This window comes from Leucoraja erinacea, chromosome 28, assembly GCF_028641065.1.
Source record: "Leucoraja erinacea ecotype New England chromosome 28, Leri_hhj_1, whole genome shotgun sequence".
Lineage (NCBI taxonomy): Eukaryota > Metazoa > Chordata > Chondrichthyes > Rajiformes > Rajidae > Leucoraja > Leucoraja erinaceus.
The window spans coordinates 27025298-27045113 of record NC_073404.1 but is presented as its reverse complement, the minus strand read 5'-3'; the positions used below and the strand labels follow the sequence as shown (position 1 = coordinate 27045113).

The 19816-nt window shown below is 38.9% G+C and overlaps 1 protein-coding gene across 1 annotated transcript in view; it reads left to right on the top strand.

The window, feature by feature from the left end:
* The window catches only part of appbp2 (amyloid beta precursor protein (cytoplasmic tail) binding protein 2), a 54112-nt gene extending 39280 nt beyond the window's left edge, over positions 1–14832 (top strand). The window contains exons 9-13 of the mRNA XM_055658090.1: positions 1370–1494; positions 1901–1986; positions 5347–5537; positions 7506–7671; positions 13309–14832. Of these exons, the coding sequence (XP_055514065.1) occupies positions 1370–1494; positions 1901–1986; positions 5347–5537; positions 7506–7671; positions 13309–13562 (822 nt within the window). The 3' untranslated portion in view covers positions 13563–14832. The remainder of the gene's footprint in view (positions 1–1369; positions 1495–1900; positions 1987–5346; positions 5538–7505; positions 7672–13308) is intronic.
* The last annotated feature ends 4984 nt before the right edge of the window (positions 14833–19816 follow it).

Below are 19816 nucleotides of genomic sequence, written 5' to 3'. Positions count from 1 at the left end.
ATTGGATTAGAGGGTTTCAGTTACAGGGAGAGGTTGGATAGATTTGGATTATTTTCCCTGGAACGCCAGAGTTTGAGGGAAGACTTGAGAGAAGTGTGTAAACTTATGAGATAGTTAGGATAGACAATCAGAACTATTTTCCCAGGATGGATATGCCCAACAGCAGAAGGCATAGCTAAAAAGTGAGATGGGGAATGCTTAATGGAGATTTGCAGGGCAAGTTTTTTACAGAGTGGTTGGGGCCTGGAACACATTGCCAGGGGTGGAGGTGGAGGCAGGTCCAATGGTGGCATTTAAGAGTCTTTTAGATAAGTACATGGAAGTGCAGGGAGTAGAGGGATAGAGATCATGTACAGGCAGATTTGATCAGTTTAACTTGGCATCATGTTTGGCACAAACCCTGTGGGCTAAATGGCCCATTCCTGCACTATTCTATGTCTAATTGCTGGTAACACCATTAGTTTCCAGTATCCAAAACTGCAATTCCCTCCACCATAGCATATTTCTTTCTCATCCAAAAATTATCCTTTGGGAGATGTTTTTGGTTCCATAACTAAGGAAATATGTGCAATGGAGGGAGTGGAGTAAAATGTTACCACCTTGTTTTGCAGGATGTTGAGTTTGTCATTTGAGGAGATATTAAGCAGGCTGCGTCGATACTCGAGAATAATGAGTCAAAACGTACAAATTTCTTGGGGCTTGATTGAATTAGTTGCAAGAATGGTATTTTCTCCAGCTAGGGTGTCTAGACAAGGGATCACAGTGTACATTCAGGGCAGGGATAAAAAAAAATTCTTCCCAGTGAGTAGAGAATCTTTGGAAGGTTACAAAATTTCAATTGCAGAGTATATAACAAGCATTGATCCATAGGTTTTTGACCTTACGACAATCATAACGGTAGGAGTTCCGTGAAGGAAAGTAGTGCTAAAATAAAAGATCGGCTCTGAGCTTGTTGAATTTTGGAGCAAGTGCAAGAATGCTACTATCCTTTGCATTCTTATTCTGTATTGTAATATTTAATGTCTTTGGTGTGAATATAGAGGGCATTAATTTTATACGTTAGCCAATGGCCATATTGAAAGCTAATGGCAAGTTAATATAGAAGACTTTGGCAAAGGAGGAAAGACTTATTGGCTAATTAACCTGAGACTATTCTGGTCACTGTGACACAGTGCCCGTGCACTCATTGTAAACTATTTAAGTTTCATTATGTGTAGTCATGCATAACGTGGCCTAAAATGGAGTTTTGATCATGGATTAATTTGTACAATTAGATATCAGTCAGAGTACTCAAAATAAGTTTGTAGGTAGTTGATGCGTGCAGCATGTACAGGCTAATAATTGTAGACTTTTAACTCTTGTTTGTTAGACAGCGCTTAACATCCGACAGTCTGTGTTTGGAGGCAAGAATATCCATGTAGCAACAGCTCATGAGGACCTGGCTTATTCCTCTTATGTACACCATTATAGTTCTGGGAAGTTTGACAATGCACGGTAAGTCATTTAGTGTGTTTTGTTTTAGAAAACTGGTGATTTAGAAATCCTTTTCAGAACTTCATGTTAAGTTAGAACATCCTCTCAATTCATGCAGATAAAATATTTTCACACATTTTGAACATTTTTAATTTTAGAAAATATATTTGCGGACATTGACATGACCCATCAATCCACATTTAATGCTCATTCTGTAAGGTGTTCTGACTATAGATGACTGCTATTGTTTATATATGATGTGCTCATGTCTTCCATATACTAGTTTGGCTCTCCATCCTTCCTTCTCATCTCCTTTTTCTTTTTCCTTTTTCTTTAGAATTATCTGATACTTTTTGTTTGAAGGTTCACTCCCCTGACAAAAGCAGCAGTCTGCATTTTTAATGCTGAGTGTACTTTTCCTCAACAGATTTCACGCTGAGCGTGCCATAGAGATCATCACTCATATCCTCCCAGAAGACCACTTATTGTTGGCTTCTTCCAAAAGAGTTAAAGGTTTGTATGTTAAAATTGATCGTTTGATCAAAACTCATTGTACTTTTGAGACTTGCCTTCAACTTGTACCTTTGAGCACATGTATAATTCATAAAGGCAATATTTTGTTTTTAGTTTTATGATTATTCAAGCTTTGAGTAGTCTCGTCTACTACCAATAAAAAGACTGCGCTAAGATAATGCCCAGGCGCTGGCATTCTGAAAACAAGCCATGCGTAAAATTTTCTTCCATAACCAGTCTGACCATGAATGTAAAAATCACAAGCATGCACTTAATGAGGATGAAGCATGAGATATTAATGAAGAAGAAAAGGGCATAATAATATATAGCAAATTGTCTTGGCCCAGCTAAAGTACTGAGCTGGCATGGATTAAACCCAAATGTTTTACCCCAGTGCATATTATCCGCATCCAATATTGTTCGACCTGTAGAGACCATATTATTGTACGGGTGCGAGGCATGGACTTTCACTCGAGCACTGTCCAAGTCTCTCGATGGTACCTACACCCGAATGCTCAGAAAAGTTCAAAATGTCAGTTGGAGGGACCACATCACCAACGCCCAGCTCGATGGGGAGAATCCACCTCTGACCGAGAAGATCAGGTGGAGAAGGATGAGGCTCGCTGGTCACTGCCACCGCCACCCAGCAATGACCAGAGGACAAGGTTGTGCTGTGGGAACCCACCCATGACCCGGGACGGCTACTCAAGACGATGCTGAAGACGTTGAACAAAGACGCATGTGTAGAGGCAAGAGGAGCTTGCCAGCTGCATGGAGGACAAGAGATGTGTGGTGGGTCCATCAGCACCACTGCCTCACTAATGTCTTCAACGATAATATCTATCTATCTTTAGACCTCGAGTCAAAGAGCTAAGCTTTTTAAAGGAATGTGTAAGTCATGCATTTTATCAAACATTGGATAAAATTGTGAACTGAAACGAAAAAGAATTACACATGCGGGAAATGTTTAAAAAACAAAACAGACCTCCTTCTGGAACCACTCAGCAGTTTGGACAATATCAATTAAGTTAATGGAGGAACAGCCCAGAAAACACAATTCTCAGCTAAATTTTCAAAAGTATAATACTGCCAAGCTTTTACTCTGTATAGTTTTGGTTTAATTTAAAGATACAGCGCGGAAACAGGCCCTTTGGCCCACCAAGTCTGCACTGACCAGCGATCCCCGCACACTAACCCTATACCACACGCACTAGGGATAATTTACACTTATACCAAGCCAATTAACCTACAAACTTGTACGTCTTTGGAATGTGGAAGGAAACTGAAGATCTCGGACAAAACCCACGCGGTCACGGGGAGAACGTACGAACTCCATACAGACAGCACCCATAGTCAGAATTGAGCCTGGGTCTACAGGGGCTGTAAGGCAGCAACTCTACCGCTGCGCCACCATGCCGCCCTATGTTATGAATCTATCTATATCTCCCTAAATAAGTTGAGCACTGTGGGCATTGATGGGGTGAATATCTTGTTCTGGAATTTTTTCCAAGACTATTTCTGCAGCAGCCATTTGGTGGCGCTCAAGAGCAGCCAAGTGCACTTGCTTGATCCATCTTGTCATCTCTGGTCTCCACTGATCAATTAAACGTACTAATGAAGGTGAGATTGAATACTTTGGAAATGTGCAAACTTTGAACAAAACTTAGTGTTTGGAACTTAATAGCTTTAATATGTGATGGCATCGTAATGAAACAGAATTTGTCTTTCTATCCTCCTCGTTTTTATACCACTATTAACTCGCTCTTCAGCCTTCTCTGCTTCAAGGGAAATAAATCCAGGCCTATCCATTCTCTCCCGGTAACTCAAATGCTCCAATCCAGTCAACATCCCGAGGAATATCCTCTTCACTCTCTCTAGTACAATTGCATCCTTCCTATAATGTGGCAACCAGAACTGTATACAGTAATCCAGATGTCGCCTAACCAGTTATATAAAGTTGTAACAGGACATGCCAGCTCTTGTATTCTATACAAAGGCTGATGAAGGCGAGCGTCCTTCACTACTTTCTATCCACCTGTGCTTCAAGGATCTATTGACTTGAACCCCAAGGGCACTCTCTTCATCAACACCATCCCAACCATTTACTGTGTATGTCCTACCGTTGCTTGCCCTCCCAAAATGTATCGCCACACATTGTCGAGGTTAAATCCCATTGCCATTTTTGCCCAACTTTGCAGCAGGTTTCCACTCTGGTGTAGCCTCAGATACCGTTCTTTGCTATCTGCAACACTGCCAATTTTAATACAGAACAATTCCTGAAGATCTGCTCTTCAGGTTTTGGTTGCAGCTAATGGCATTTCATAAGATTCTTTATAAAATGCCTTCTGGAATGCAACATAAATGATGTACTTTGACACTCGCTATCTGCCACTTCAGTCACCTCGTCAAAACAGAAGCTCAGTCATAATATAGCCTTCATAAATGCATTCTGGCTGTCCTTGATCAGCTTCAGATTCAGATTCAATTTTAATTGTCATTGTCAGTGTACAGTACAGAGACAACGAAATGCATTAAAACAATGAAGGTGTTCAGTAGGTCTGTCCTTGATTCTATTAACTTCCCGATTGCAGAAAATAAACTCATTGGTTTTACCTTAAATTACAATATGCATTTTGGCATTTTAGTGCTTTCTGATTATAAATAGCTATGGAAGGCAATGTTAGATCTCTGCTATTTTCTCCAATTTCCTTTGAAATACTTTAATAGGCGTGGTCAAGCACTGATGATCGTGCAGCTACTTGCTATCGTTCTCTTTGCATTAACTTTGAGTCCACATCCCTCTTTCTGTATCGGCTTCCTTGTCACCTCCTTCCTCAGTTGTAGATATTGAAGTGAACATTGAACGTTAACTTTTCCTTGGTTTGCCATTTATTTGGCAATAAGATATTATTTTGTTTTGGTGTGGCGACAAGCTGCTGTCTCAGTATACAGACATCTACATGAGTCAAGGAAAGGGTCCAGATGGAGATGACTCCTCTACCAACAGCACTCATGTCGTAGTCAGCTCACAAGTGAATAGTTTGTGAAAATGATATCAAATATAATTATTGCTTTTGCTTATGTTTCTGATCAATTTTAGTATTGTACTACATTAATTTGTGATATTCTTGACATTTGTTGTGCTGTTTTAAAAAAAAATCCTGATTTCAAATAATGAATGTCGAGAGGCAAGAGTGTTTTATTATGTCCCAAACTAATCAATGAAATTCTTGCTTTTTTGTTAAGCTGGCAAATTCAAGTGGAGTGTGCTGTATATTTTTCAAAATAGGAAAGGTAGATGACTTTAACATAAGCTCTATCAGAATACTAAAAGTTTATTCCAACTTGTTTATGTTGCAGCACTTATATTGGAGGAGATTGCTATTGACTGCCATAACAAGGAAACTGAGCAGCGATACCTTCAGGAGGCCCACGATTTGCACCTTTCTTCACTCCAGTTAGCAAAGAAAGCCTTTGGAGAATTCAATGTGCAGACAGCGAAGCACTATGGAAACCTGGGCAGACTCTATCAATCAATGCGGAAGTTCAAGGTAGTGCTTAATGCAGAGCTTTCTGACTCGAGGATTGATATTTTCAGAGCCCATTTTATTGTCTCCTGTCTTACCCACCCTCTATCTAATACTTATGTTCATGCCTTGCAAATGAAGTATCCCTATTTCGGAAAATCTTTGTTGTTTTATCACCTACTTGCCGAACGTAAAATTCTGTCCTTTAGCTGCGACAAGAGAAACGCAAACTTGCAATAGACGGCAAATGATGCTGGTGCTTGCATGGAAACAAAGTTCAGTGATATTGGTCAGGATTGGCCCCGGATATTAGGTTAGTATGCTGCTGAGGTTAATTTAATATAATATCTCAGGGCAAACATGAGGTTCTTTAGCTTTGAAACACTTATATAGCATCAGAGGGAGATGGCAGAACCCTGGGAACAAACGTCTTTGTCAAGAAAATATACTTGATGTAGCCTTCACTTTGATGCTACTTTTTGTGATTGATTACTTCACACTGTTCTTGCACCTTGGGTATCCAAGCGTTCACCAGCGTTGATGTTCTGTCTATTTATCCATTTGCTGCGAAGGATGGGTCTCCCCACATTGCCTCAGCATGTTCATTTCAGTTATGCATTTCAACACCATCTGTCCTTAGAACACTTTATCCATGATAACAATTTTGAACATGCATATCCATGCACCAGTGTGCTGCACAACAGTTCATCAGAGCTCAGCTGGAAAAGGAGATGGTGGATCCTGTCAAGTGTCTTTCTGAGAAAACTGTCAGTCATTTGGCTGAATATCTCATCACAAAAATTTCAACAAGCACAAAACGCTACTTGGTTAGTGGTGAGAGAGGCTATTTGTGTCATTTCTTTCATTTATGGTCAGAATGGTGACCTGGTAACGACTGCTCTGAAAATGACTCCGTTACCCATCACCTTCTAGAATGCGACTTAGATCAGGGGATAGATGCCGAAGTATTTGTGAAAGCCCGTTCTGAACAGCTGTATAACATGGGACTCAGTGTTGGATGGGCTGTTCCCAGGTACTGCCATTGATACAAATATTCATTGCTGCTGGAAAAACTGTAATTGTTGGGAAAGACGGCTTCTAGGATGCTTGAAACTCAATGATATTCTGGAACGAGCAAAGTGTTGTCTGCAACCAAGTGTTGCAACCTTGCATTGTATACGTCCAGAACTACTTGCTGATCCTGATAGCAGCTATCGCAAAGGTCTCGTGGACAGGAAACCTCCTACCATTGCACACTAATTGGTGTTTTGCACACTAATTGGCTTTTCACGGGTGATGCTTGAGATTAAGGAGACTCGATAGGGGCATTTAAAATTATGAGAGGCATAGATAATGTAGACAGACATAAACCTTTTTCCCAGGGTGGAAATGTCCAACCCTAGGGCCAAGGAGTCCAACAAGGGCTAGAAAGATGAGACAGAGAATGTTTAATGGAAGTATGCAGGACAAGTTTTTTACGCAAATAGTAGTGGGGGGCCTGGAGAGCATTGCCAGGGGTGGCGTGGAGTCAGGTACAATAGTGGCGTTTAAGAGGCCTTTGGATAGGCACATCGAGTGCAGGAAATAGAGGGATATGGATCATGTACAGGCAGGTAGGATCCGTTCAACTTGGCATCATGTTTGTCACAAACATTGTGGGCCGAAGGACCTATTCCTGTGCCATGCTGTTTTATGTTTTACTAATTCATTGGAATCCTTGTTAAAAGAGATGTATATCAATAACGTCTGATGTCATGGTAATGTTAAATAATTGGAATAACATGACAAAAATATTAAATTGAATGTTCTCTATTATTAAAAATGTTTTTCTTCAGAAAATATTTGAATCGGTTTTGTCCCAAGTATGTAAAGCAGTAACTTATAGTAGTTGACATCATGTCTGTGAAGGGGCAATGCTGCAAAATAATTGCCTTGAAAGATAAGTCATCTCAATTGTAACAATTCTTAGTAACATTTCTGTTGCCTTTGTAGGAAGCAGAAGAAATGCACATTAAAGCAATTGAAATTAAGGAGCAACTCTTAGGCCAAGAAGATTATGAAGTGGCATTGTCAGTGGGACATCTTGCTTCTCTCTATAACTATGATATGAATCAATATGATGATGCTGAAAAGCTTTATCTAAGATCTATAGCAATAGGTACGTACAAGTGTAATTTCAATTTGAGGATTAAGTGCCAAACTCTCCTATTTTTATTGCATGCTTTTGTATTTGAACTTCAAATGAAGGTTCCAGTCATGACCAAGATTTTGACAGGTAATAATTGCAAATCTAGTGCTGCTTGCCATCGGTACTTCAGACCTGTCCCTGCTTTTGAGTTTCATGCAAAGACCCAAATGGTGCTGTATGCAAGCATGACTACTTGCCGGCTTCTCTATCACTGTAAAGGAGAAGTGATTACAAAAGGCATGTCGCCATAAAGTAGTCTGAAAAGGAAAAAAAAAAGCTGCAGAGACTCCAACAATAAAAGAGTACTGGAAGTACAAAGCAGATCAGACAGCATCAGGAGAGAACTGACAACATTTCAGATTAACAACCCTAAATCAGAATGAATACCTGAAAAGTTAATTATTTTTCTCTCTCCTCAGATGCTGCCTGACCTGCCAGGTGTTTATTGCATTTTCTGTTTTTATCTTTGAAAATCTTGCACTTAGTTTTACGAGTAAGGGAGAGATCGGCATTCACGAATATGTCTATTCCAGAAACAAGGTTGTTTGCAATCTTCTCTCTCAGTGTGAAGAAAGGTGACTTGAATAGGCATAAATCTAACCTATTTATATATTTGAATATCTACATCACGAAGGGAAGTTGTTTGGCTGATTGACTCTTGGTGGAATTTTGTACGGGTAATCTGCCTTTGTAATATCCTTAATTCAGCCTGCACTGTATAACATCCATGCTAAAATTCTCATCCGAGACTTTACTAGCTCTAGATTTATTCAATCCAGTGCTATTCCTACTGGGCTCCAGTGTTCCAAATTATAACTCATCTAATACTTTACTTCCTATACCTCATCTGGCACCAGGTCTTTGGCATATATGTTTGGCCTGGTCCTTTTCCTTTTTTTATTCCCTGTGTGATTTCATACCTCCTTTTCTGAGTGGTTTTCTATTAGGAGTCTTTTAACATTTAAAAAGTAAGCTGTGTAAAGACTCCATTTGATAAATCTGCGTTAACCTCTGAGGTCGTTTTTGAATTCCTTCCAAACCCCCCTTTGTATTAAAATCTGACTCTTTGTTCAAATTCCTGACATTTTTAGCATCTAGTTTTACTTGAAATGCTTTTTTGAAGGACCTTGCTACATTTACTTTGTACAACAAGGGAAGTGGGCATTCTGGCTATTGGGACAGCTCTAAACAAAACGGGTGCTTTGCCCTATGGACATGCAACTTATTCTCTCTCAGATGCCCTTAACTCCCATATGGTTCTTTTGCTACTTACCTGAACTGACTGAAGTTACTAATTAAGCCGCAAGATTGTCTTTTGGATGTTGGAAATAACTGAGCTTCCACGCAGAGAAAATGCAAATTCCGTATACACCACACCAAGGCTCAGGATTAAATCTGTGTTTGGAGCTGTGAGGCAGCAGTAATAAGTACTACATTATTATTATTGTTACTCTTACACACATGCTAAAATAGCTGAGGGTTTTTTAATTCTATGAAACCTGTAACTTTTCATATCTGCATGTTCAATGCAATGTGGCCAGGGTTAATGTTAATACTTTTATTCGTGTAGTTTATGCGAATTGCCTGACAAGTTCTCTTGCTTTCTCTGAATAACGCTAGACATGATACAATTTAAATGTTGAGTATAGGACAGAATGATTAAATTTGTTCACAACCAAACCCCTACGCTACCGCTGCAAGTAGTGAATTATTGCAAGTGACCAGGTAAGTGTTGCTTCCATTGTTAAACATCAAGAGTGTTTAATAATTGTAGTATATACGAACAACAGAACAATGAAACTCTTACTTGCTTGATGAAAATTGCCTCCTGACCATCTATTAGTTTGTTTGATTTTGACGTTTGGCAGGAATTGAAACTGATATTAATTTGATTAATTTGAATATTGTCCTTACAAATTTAATTTAATCATCAGTAAAAACAACTTTGGCCCTCTATTTTATCCTTCTGATGGCCTTCTTTCACCTATGATTAGAAACCGAAGGTTGTACAGTTGAAGAAGACAGAATGTGTGCTTTTATCATAGATAGGATATATTTTGGCATTCTTGCCAGTTTCAAAAGTGAGTGGATCAGCTTTGCACCAGCTCTGTGCCCACACAACACTGATCCAAGTATGGAAGGATCTTTATTTAAGAAACTCCTCATGAAATGGGTGACATTATGGCACAGCTGTATAATTGCTGCCTTAGAGTGCCAGAGACCCGGGTGCTATCTGTACTGAGTTTGTTTATTTTCCCTGTGACCTGTGTGGATTTCTCTGGGTGCTCCCGTTTCCACCCACACTCCAAATATATACATGTTTGTAGGTTAATTTGTTTGGTACAATTGTAAATTGGCCCTAGTATGTGTAGGATAGTGTTAATGTGCGGGGATCGCTGGTCAGCACTGACTCGGTGAGCCGAAGGGCCTGTTTCCACGCTGTATCTACAATAAATGGAGTGGATTATGAGGAACAACTAGTATCAAGTGGTTTCCAGAATTTACTGCTGTTTAAGGACTTTGAACTGCAGTCAAAAACTGTTCAATAGGCTTATGTAATTTTTAAAGAAGTTATTGGAAGTGCCCTAAAGTACTAGAAATTAAAAGAACAAGGAAAAGTAAATGAACCGGTTATTAATGAAGGTCGCAATCATATTCAAATAAATGAGGCCATTCCAACACAGAATTGAGAGGCCGCACCTGGCCACTGAGCTCACCATGTTAATGCTGGACTCTGGGATTACAAACACACCAGGAGGTCAAATGCTTTGGTGTCTGACCACCTGTGTTTCAGCGCAGAGATACTTGTATCAGCAATGAGCTGAGGATGTGGTTGGGTATCTAGAATTGGCAGCCAGAGGCAAGTACAGAGAAGTCCAGTTTAACTGCATTGTCTGATTTCTAAATGGTGTGGCACAGCGTCCAGTCAGATTTGAAATTTGCAAGCAAAAGTGTACTTAGAAAGTCTGAATTGTCTAGTGATTTGTTAATTGCACAACCAGTGCTGCAAGTGCAAGTCAAAGCATTTAATGCCAGTGTTACTCTGTCAAGCTATTTCACTATTGTCAATGCCTTGAATGAATGGTTGGCTAGTTCAAAACTACCATCTGCATTTTCTTTGTTAATGCCATTCTACCAATAATAATAGATATTACTGTAACTAATTTGATGGCTGGGTTATTTGTATAATTTCTACAAGGTAATTGGTTTATGTGAAAATGTTTTTTTTTTAAAAAGGCCAGTCCTGAAAATCTGAAACCAAACCAAAGAATGCTATATTGGGCCATTAGAAGAAGGGTCCTGACCAGAAACATCGCCTGTCCATTCCTTCCACGGATGCTGCCTGACCCGCTGAGTTACTCCAGCACTTTTTGTATTTTCCTTAACCGTTAGAACTGACAAAGGGTTTTTGACCTCCACCATCAACTAACTCATTCTCTTTCCACAGATGTTGTCTGACCTGTTGACTGCCGTCAGCATTTTAACTTGTGTAATCCTTGTTCACCAGCTCATTTAGCCCTGAATGACAGTGGATGATTCTAATGTAGTTTTGTTCATACTTGAGTTGTGATCTTTAGTCACCTTATATCTTTTTTTTTTTGTCAGGCAAGTGGGCATTCTAAGTGGATGCTGCCTGTGGGCTTTCTTGTAGTATTGAGGCTTAATATCCTTAGTGCCAGATTAATATTAACAGTAAATGAAAATCAGATGAACAAATTGGCTATTATAACTTCTCCTCTTGCATCATTCCCACCTCCACGTTATCATATAAACTATATTAGATGTTTTAGATGCGCATTGAGAATGTTTCTTCTTCACACTAGTGTGTTCCTGAGGTCTTACTAAACTACTGCTTAAAAAAAAATTAAGCTTGTCTTTCTGATCTCCCACCATTATAGCAGCATCAATTCACCTTGCCCCTTCGAGTTTCTTTAATTGGCAAATGTACGTCTGCTGTAATACTTTTATTTTCAGACACTTCCACATTCCAGAGACAGGCACTGTTTTAAAGAGACCTCTAATCACCAACCATGCAGTAAATTGTCCGAGCGTAATGTGGCCCTATGCTTCCTTCACTGAAATGGAACTCATCGTCTTGTTCGAAATTAAATCTGCCAGTGTAATTTTCAACATATCCAAACTATTGCATAAATTGTCTTGCCTTTCCGTCAAATAAAATACTACTGAAGTTTTATGTTTCATATTAGTAAGCTATATTATCTGGTGTTTGTGCATTAAAAGTGGATTCATTTGGTTGCCATACATTTGTGTTGGTTTGTTCGCCTGCACGCCATAGCGCACCTCTATTGCAACCATTTCAATTTTGAATACTCTGTCTTTTCACTCATTTCTGTATCTGTACTGTTATTAAAACTAGCTACCCTTCAGGGTGTTTATCAATGGGAAATTAACATTTAGAGTACAGGACACCGATAGTTATGTTGCTCTGCCTTGAAATGCTATGCAAGAAATAAATGGCCATGGCCAAAAGTTAGGCAATGTCAAATATTACCCGTTTTAACCCTTTTCCTCCTCCAAAACGTTGCACTGAATTATATCGATTCATCATCTGTTACACTGGATCTGGCTTTTGTCCATCCCACAGCACTGAAAGGAACCAGTTAAAAGTTGCACGCTGTTCTGTCTCACGATGCCCATTGTGTGCACTTCCATCATTTTAATTTTGTCAGTCATCCGCATCTATGCCCAGTGTCGCCTTATCTGACGAGAGGCAATATTTGTTGTAATAATTTGGATATCCAATGTCAATAATGGCTTACACATCAAGCCTCGATTGAATTTATTTAGGCCCTCACTAAACTTTCTGCAACAGTGCAACAATGCTTAACTAATAATTTCTCCAAATGTATTTCTTGCACTAACCTTCCTCGGTGACAGAAGAGCATTGGTGCTCCCTCACAACTCCAGCGATCATGGTTCAGTCCTGACCTCTGTGTGGTTACTGCAGTCTGTGGAGTTTACACTGTATGACTTTTGTCCAAGTTCTCTGGTTTCCTCACACATTCCAAAAAAATGCTGGTCAGTCCTGTACATTATCCCAAATATAGATGGGTAGTGGGATAATCATGAAGTTGATGAGCTTGTGAGAGAATAGGCTATATGGAAGTGTGAATTATTGTGAAAACTGGCCGTCAGTCAATTTGTCGCCTCCTATGTCACAAAAAACATAATCTCATAGTGGGCTGAAGGGCTGGTTCAGTACTGTATAGCTCTCTGTATAACGTTCAATGAAAAGAAAACAATGTAATAAGATTTTTCTTAATTCTACCTACTGTTGTCACCTTTCTTAATTTTTCTTTTATTTGAGTTGAGCATTAAGCTGTGAAATATCATGAATATTTTACTACATAAGACGTGTACATAAGTACAGGTTGTAAATTGATCAGGATCTGGATGTAGCCCAGTCTAAAACTTTGCTCTTAAGTTTCTTATCAGATGTTCATATTACCTGAAGGCCACTTACTCTGATTCAAATATAAATCACTGTCATTTTCGATTTCAGATTGAAGTGTCTTGATTCGTTTCTCAAAGAATCGAGCTTGTTTTACTCGGCAAATAACAAGAGTTCTATGTGTTTTCTTGCAGGAAAGAAGTTATTTGGCGAAGGTTACAGCGGACTGGAATATGATTACAGAGGTCTCATCAAACTGTACAACTCTGTTGGCAATTTTGAGAAGGTATTTGAGTACCATAATATTCTGTCCAACTGGAACCGACTGCGAGATCGACAGTTTGCCATTAGCGATGCCCTCGAGGATGTTAATGGCAGTACTCAGTCCACAGAGGAAGTAGTCCGATCATTTCTGTTAGCTCAACCTACGAATGGACAGGGATGCTGAGAATCATGACAGGAATAAATGGTCACGTGCAGTCTTTATTCCCTGGACTGAAAGGGAGAAGCATACTGTGAAACAATCCAGTAACTACACTTAATACCGTTAGGGTAATTATTTTCTTTTAGGTGTTAAGCTCCAAGGTAAAGGCAACAGGAAAAAAAAAATTAATGTAATGGATCCGAGACTAGGAACGATCTGACCAGAAGCAGTTGCCATGACATGTCATTGTATCGTAAAGTTTGCAAATGCTGAGGGCGTGGAGGATTTGTCTCAGCAAGTGAACATTTTTTTTGCAGCTGCAGCCTTTAATATTTTAATTATATTTCAAATCGTTTGCTGCTGATCAAAAGTAATTTTTGAAAAATAATTCAAATATTTCTTTGCATAAGAGTTCAGGATGTGCAAGTGGATTTCAAACATTCAGGCCTTTTTACCTATTTTTGTTTTGCATCTTGAAAGTTACCACATTTCCATGTCGAGTATGCTAACAGGTGCCAGCCATTGCACTGCGAGTCCACAAAGACAACTTATTTTGCTTACATCACAATTTCCAAAATGACAACCTTAAGGGCACAGTGATCAGTTTGCTGTACATTACAGTATGTCATTATATTCCTAGGTATCTATAGCATGGGTGGCCTTAGTGAATTTGTTGAAGTGCACATTTTTTTTTTTTAAACTGAAGTATTAAAGGAATATATCTAGAAGTTGGTTTGTGGTGCACAAGTTCAGTGTCGGATCACTAACTGATGTTTTTAGGTACCATTTGTGTCATCCAATTTTTAAAATTCAATTTATATTCCTCATTGGGAATAATGTTGCCATATTCCACATTAAGTAAATAAAGTTTTGATAACATTTGTGGACATGGAAATGAAAAAAAAGTCAACTGTGTTCATTTTATTGCACATTTAAGTAAACAGTATTTTTGTATTTTCCTGAATTGTGTTGACAAGCAGTTGCTATACACTATTACCAAATTCAGCCTCTGCTGTTAAAAGCAAGACCACAAACAGACACCTCCTTGATACTTGAGCAGGAAGTCCTGTATTAGTGCCACGCTGAATTTGTACAACAACATCATAATTTTGTTGTTTTAATTTCATTATTTGTGTACAGAAACTTTTAGTGTAACGACGTAACAGGCTGCAGCGCCCAATATTATGTGCAACCATCAAGCCAGTATTGCTTGTTTGTAACAAACATTGTGATATTCTGTAACTGTACTACTACAAAATATTATTGATCTGCTAAATATAGTGTTCATGCACCACCTCGGTCTTTGCTTCTTAGCTGATTGTTCAATCACTGGTATTTTAAGACATGGTACCTTTCACATGACTGCAGGCACCACATTATCCACAGGGAAGTCGAGAGCTGTAGACTTAAAGGGTGGGACAAACTCAGGAAAAATTGCACCCACCAAGGAAGTAGAACTTGGGCTGATCAGTCCTTGTGTTCTGATGGACCTTGTGCAGAGTTGCTGAAAACGGAAAGTGGCTAGTGAGATAGTTGATGTGGGAATTGGAGAGTAACAAATTTAATTTGAGGGATATGGGCCAAATGCAGGCAAATGGGATCAGCCTAGTCGGCGTGGACGTGTTGAGTCAAAGGATCCGTTACGTGTTGTATGACTCTAACTCAATGACTTATTCAAAAGAGAGTGCAACCAGAAACCAGGAAATCTCAGGCCAATTAGCTTAACACCTACCACTGATAAGCTTTTTATTTAGTTGCATGCTGTACATGATTATAATCGAGCCATGCACTGTGGACGGCTTGATTGTAATCATGTATACTCTTTCCGCTGACTGGATAACACGCAACAAAAAGGTTTTTCACTGTACTTCGGTATGCGTTACAGTAAACTAAACTGCTAAAACTGTTAATAGCTGTTATTAAAAGACATTACTGTGGGGCATTTAGCAAAACGAGAACATTAAGCGAGGCCAACGTGATTGTGTGGAAGGGGAATGTTTTTTAACCAATTTGTTGGGTTCTTGGAGGATGATCCATTCATTGTGGATGGAAACCAATGGACAAACATGATATCATTGATATGGTGCAGGATTTAAGGTAATTGTAAAATTATACTTATGGTGTAGGAGGTAGCACATTGGCAAGGATATAAGACTGGTTTGCTTACAGTCAGCATGGGAAAATAGTAACTGTTGGATTTAATGTATGGTGCGCAGCAGGATCTGCTAGGATCTTGACTGTCTACCATTTATTTTACTATTTACCATTTATATAAATAACTTGGATGAAACTATCAAAGGTGTGGTTGCTAAGTTTGCTGTTGACAAAACTAGATGGAAAAGTTGTGTTCTGGGAAGGACAGAGGGAGGCTACCAAATAATTTTAGGTAGGTTATTATATGAGTTGACAAAAGATCTGGTAAATGGAATACATATAGAAAAATGCAGATTTCTCAATTTTTGCCCAGAAAAAAGTAAAGAAAAACCATTATTTGAATGGTGAGAAATTCCAGAGCTCCGAGCTGCAGAGGGGTCTGGATGTCTTTGAGGATGATCCAGATGGTGAGGATGAAGGAACTGGGAAAGCTAACCATGTTATTCTTTATTGCTGGCAAGGTGGCGCAGCAGTAGAGTTGAGACCTGGATTTGATCCTGACTACGGAGTCTGTACGGAGTTTGTACTTTCACCCCGTGAACTGCATGGATTTTCTCTGGGAAGCTCCGGTTTCCACACACTCCAAATACGTACAGGTTTGTAGGCTAATTGGCTTGGTATAAATGTAAATTGTCCAGAGGATAGTGTTCGTGGGCAGGGATTGCTGGTCGCCACGGACCTGGTGGGCCTAAGGGCCTGTTTCCACGCTGTATCTCTAAAGTAAACCAAAAAGAAAATACTGAAGTAGGGGGGTTGTCCACCAGTTAAATAGTGTACTGATGAGACCACCTCTGCGGTACTGTGTTTGTAATTGGTTATCAGATTTAAGAATAGGTGCAATTCCACTGGAAGCAGTTTGGAAAATGGTCTGGAATGGGCGAGTTCTCTTACAAGGTAGACATAAAATGCTGGAGTAACTCAATGGGACAGGCAGCATCGCTGGAGAGAAGGAATGGGTGACGTTTCGGGTCGAGAGTCTTCAGGGTTCTGTTACAAGGCAGGCTAAACTTTATATCTGTTAAGTTTAGAAAAGTTTGGGGTGATTATATTGAATATAAGATCATGAGGAGTTGTGAGGGTGAATGGTGAGAGAATCTAGAACGGGAAGAGTAGTGCCATTAAAACTGAATCGTAAATTCCTCTTGGTATGCCAAGTCTTTGCAACTTTGTTTGCACCATCTTCTGAACTGTCTGAATATTTTTAAGGCAGCAGTAGCTAGATTCTTGATTAGCAAGAGGGTGAAGAATTGGAAATATAATCAGATCAGTCATGTCCTTGCAGACTGGTGAAACAGATTGAAGTGGATTCCTTTTGCTCCTGGTGTATGTGTACTTGCGTGTGTTGAGTTTGCATTGTCCTAAAAAAAAACGTACTTGACCTGACACAGGAACTCTTTCTCATCCCTCAGATGCTGTTTGTCCTAAGTGTTTCCAGCTATTTCTCAATTTCTTTCAGATTTCCAGCAAGTTTGTTTTCTTTATGAATACATGAGGTAAACTAACATGGAATAGCAATGATTTTCCTAAATTGTGCCTAGAAAATGTTTAAATGCAAAACATCTGCATGAATGAAATTAAGAGCAGTGCATGTTTTTTTTTTAAGGGAGGTCGGCATTGCAGGATTACAAGTATGTTTTGTATTTAGTGAAAAGGGCATTATAAAATCAGAATAAAACCAGGTCTTCAAATTGCCATCTCAAATGCCCTCTTGCCACTGCTGTGCTTGTAAGGAGCCATACTGTTTATACCTTTATTGTCAGAATGACACTAGTGATGTGCTGCCAGGGCATTTCTTCCAATATTTAGTGACCACAGGAATGCATTTGTAGCATGACGAGAGTTTGGGACATGATAGTATAGTCTCGCAACGAGGGCAACCATTTCTAGATATTTGTGGATATTGAAGACCATCCACGGATTGTTTAGTTGGTATGGCCACATGTTGGATGTACAATAGTCTTAAGCAGGTTTGAGGTTTTATATAATTCCGTTAGCATAAAAATGCTCACATCAGCTGGCCTAATTAACTCTTATATTCACAACCTTATGAATTTTAAAAATCCTATTATGATTTAAAGCTCCATTAACTGTTTCCTAATGGCAAGTTAAAAGCTTGTGTGGATTCATCAAACAATAGCACTGGTAATACATTTTGGAATTAAGTAGTCAGGAAATCGTATTGTCTTGATACTTAAGCTGTGAGTTTTGTAATAAGAGTTCAGATTTGCTCAATACTCAAGTATTTCCGTCTGCAAAGAAACATGCATTGTATTCTCGGGTACTTTCTATACTGAATGCATGAAGTAGAAATATCATACATCTAAAATGGAAAAAAATAAGTACACTGGGTTCACTGTCCTGCTGCTGCTTCTGACTTTCATTAAGGGCACAGATAATATTATTTGTTGTTCCAGCGACTTTTTATGGCAATATTGCTGATTTATCAAAGATGAATACTGTTTAATGTTGATGTAAATTGGAGCTATATCTTTTAACAGTGAACCAATTGCAAATACTTTTTCTTCTGGTGTCTTGATTAATTGGCCTATTTTCTACTTTACATCTTTAAGGGTTTATGTTACTCAGTTGTTACAAGCTAGTGGAGATGAATTAGTAAGATGTGTTTTATCAATTGTGCCTTCTGTATAGGGCCTTCTAATCTGATAAAGTTGGGTCAAAGCAATATTAATGATTAGGGCCACTTTAAAAAAAAAAAAAAAAAAAACGGATTATAGTGAGGTTCATCGTGCCGTAGTTGTTCCTACGGAATAGTTCCTAGTTGTTTGCTGTCTTTTTGTCATAAAATTGCTTGGAATAGATTTGCACCGGAGAGTTTAATTGTAGACAGGTGATCCCATGGTACATCATAGTTTGGCTCACCCCAAACCTGGCTTTTACCAAGTGGTCCTGGTCAATCAGCACCTGCTCTGTAAATACTTGTGTGAATTAAGAACATGATGATAAAAATTGATTGCAATTCTTCAAGAACACATCTCGCGCTGTTATATCCCTCCAGCATTTAAGTTGTGAATCTTGTAAACTTTGTCATATCTACAATATTTTAATAACTGATTTTATTAACATGCTCATGGTTGACATTTTGCTTCAGTTCATGGAAGTATAAATAAACATACAGCAATAATGCAGTCAGTTTGAATCCCCATTAAACTTGATAACCAAAGAGCAATCATTTAATATTATTAAAATTTCTCCTTTATTTTCAGATTATAACTTGTTCTGGTATAGGCTACAATGTCTTGTCCTGCCTGCTTTTAACAGAGAAAAACAAATGTCTGGAATTAGATTTGTTTGTGTTTTCTTTCTATGAGAAGCAATCTTAGAGCTATCTGCTGTGCTGCTATTAGAATTAAATATCTCACTTGTAAGGTTAATGCATAATGAAACACTGCTTTTGTCTTAGCTGTTGAGGAAGAGAAAAATAAACATGTTTGGTGATGTAATCGCTTTAAGATGAACCATAAATAAGTGAAAACAGACTTAAAATGTATACGTGAGGCACTGCAGATTCTGGCATCTTCAACAAAACACGAAGGCTGAAATCGTGTGCAGTTCCATGTACGTCCTCGCGTGTTGAAGTGCTAGCTGGTCTTAGAATTTCACAACAAATGGACAGATCATATTTTTTTAAAGGAAAATTACATGCCCCTTTAACCATAATGGCAAGCTAGTTTATTTTAGGAGAGTAGATTCTCTACACTAATTCCCGCTTTCTGTCATTTGCAGTCTCTCTGCTGTTCCAAATGGTTACATTGGCAATAACAGCTTCCAACCTGAAAGCACCTCAGGTCATCCATTGCTACTCCTACAAGACGATGACAGAAAAAAGCAGGGAAAATTTAAGATCAATATCACTGGGAGTTTAGAAGCTTGAAGGTCATGGGGAACGGGGACAGAAACAATGAAGAGACCTGAAGCAGTCTAGATATTACACAACGAGACAGACAGTATCCATTCCTTCTCTCCAGAGAGTTACTCCAGCATTTTGTGTCAGCTTTGGAGTATAACCACCATCATGGTTCCTTCCTATAAGGACACACGTTAATGGACCCCCCCCCACGACAATGTCTACAACAACCTACCACCTAGTCGACGACAAGCTACCA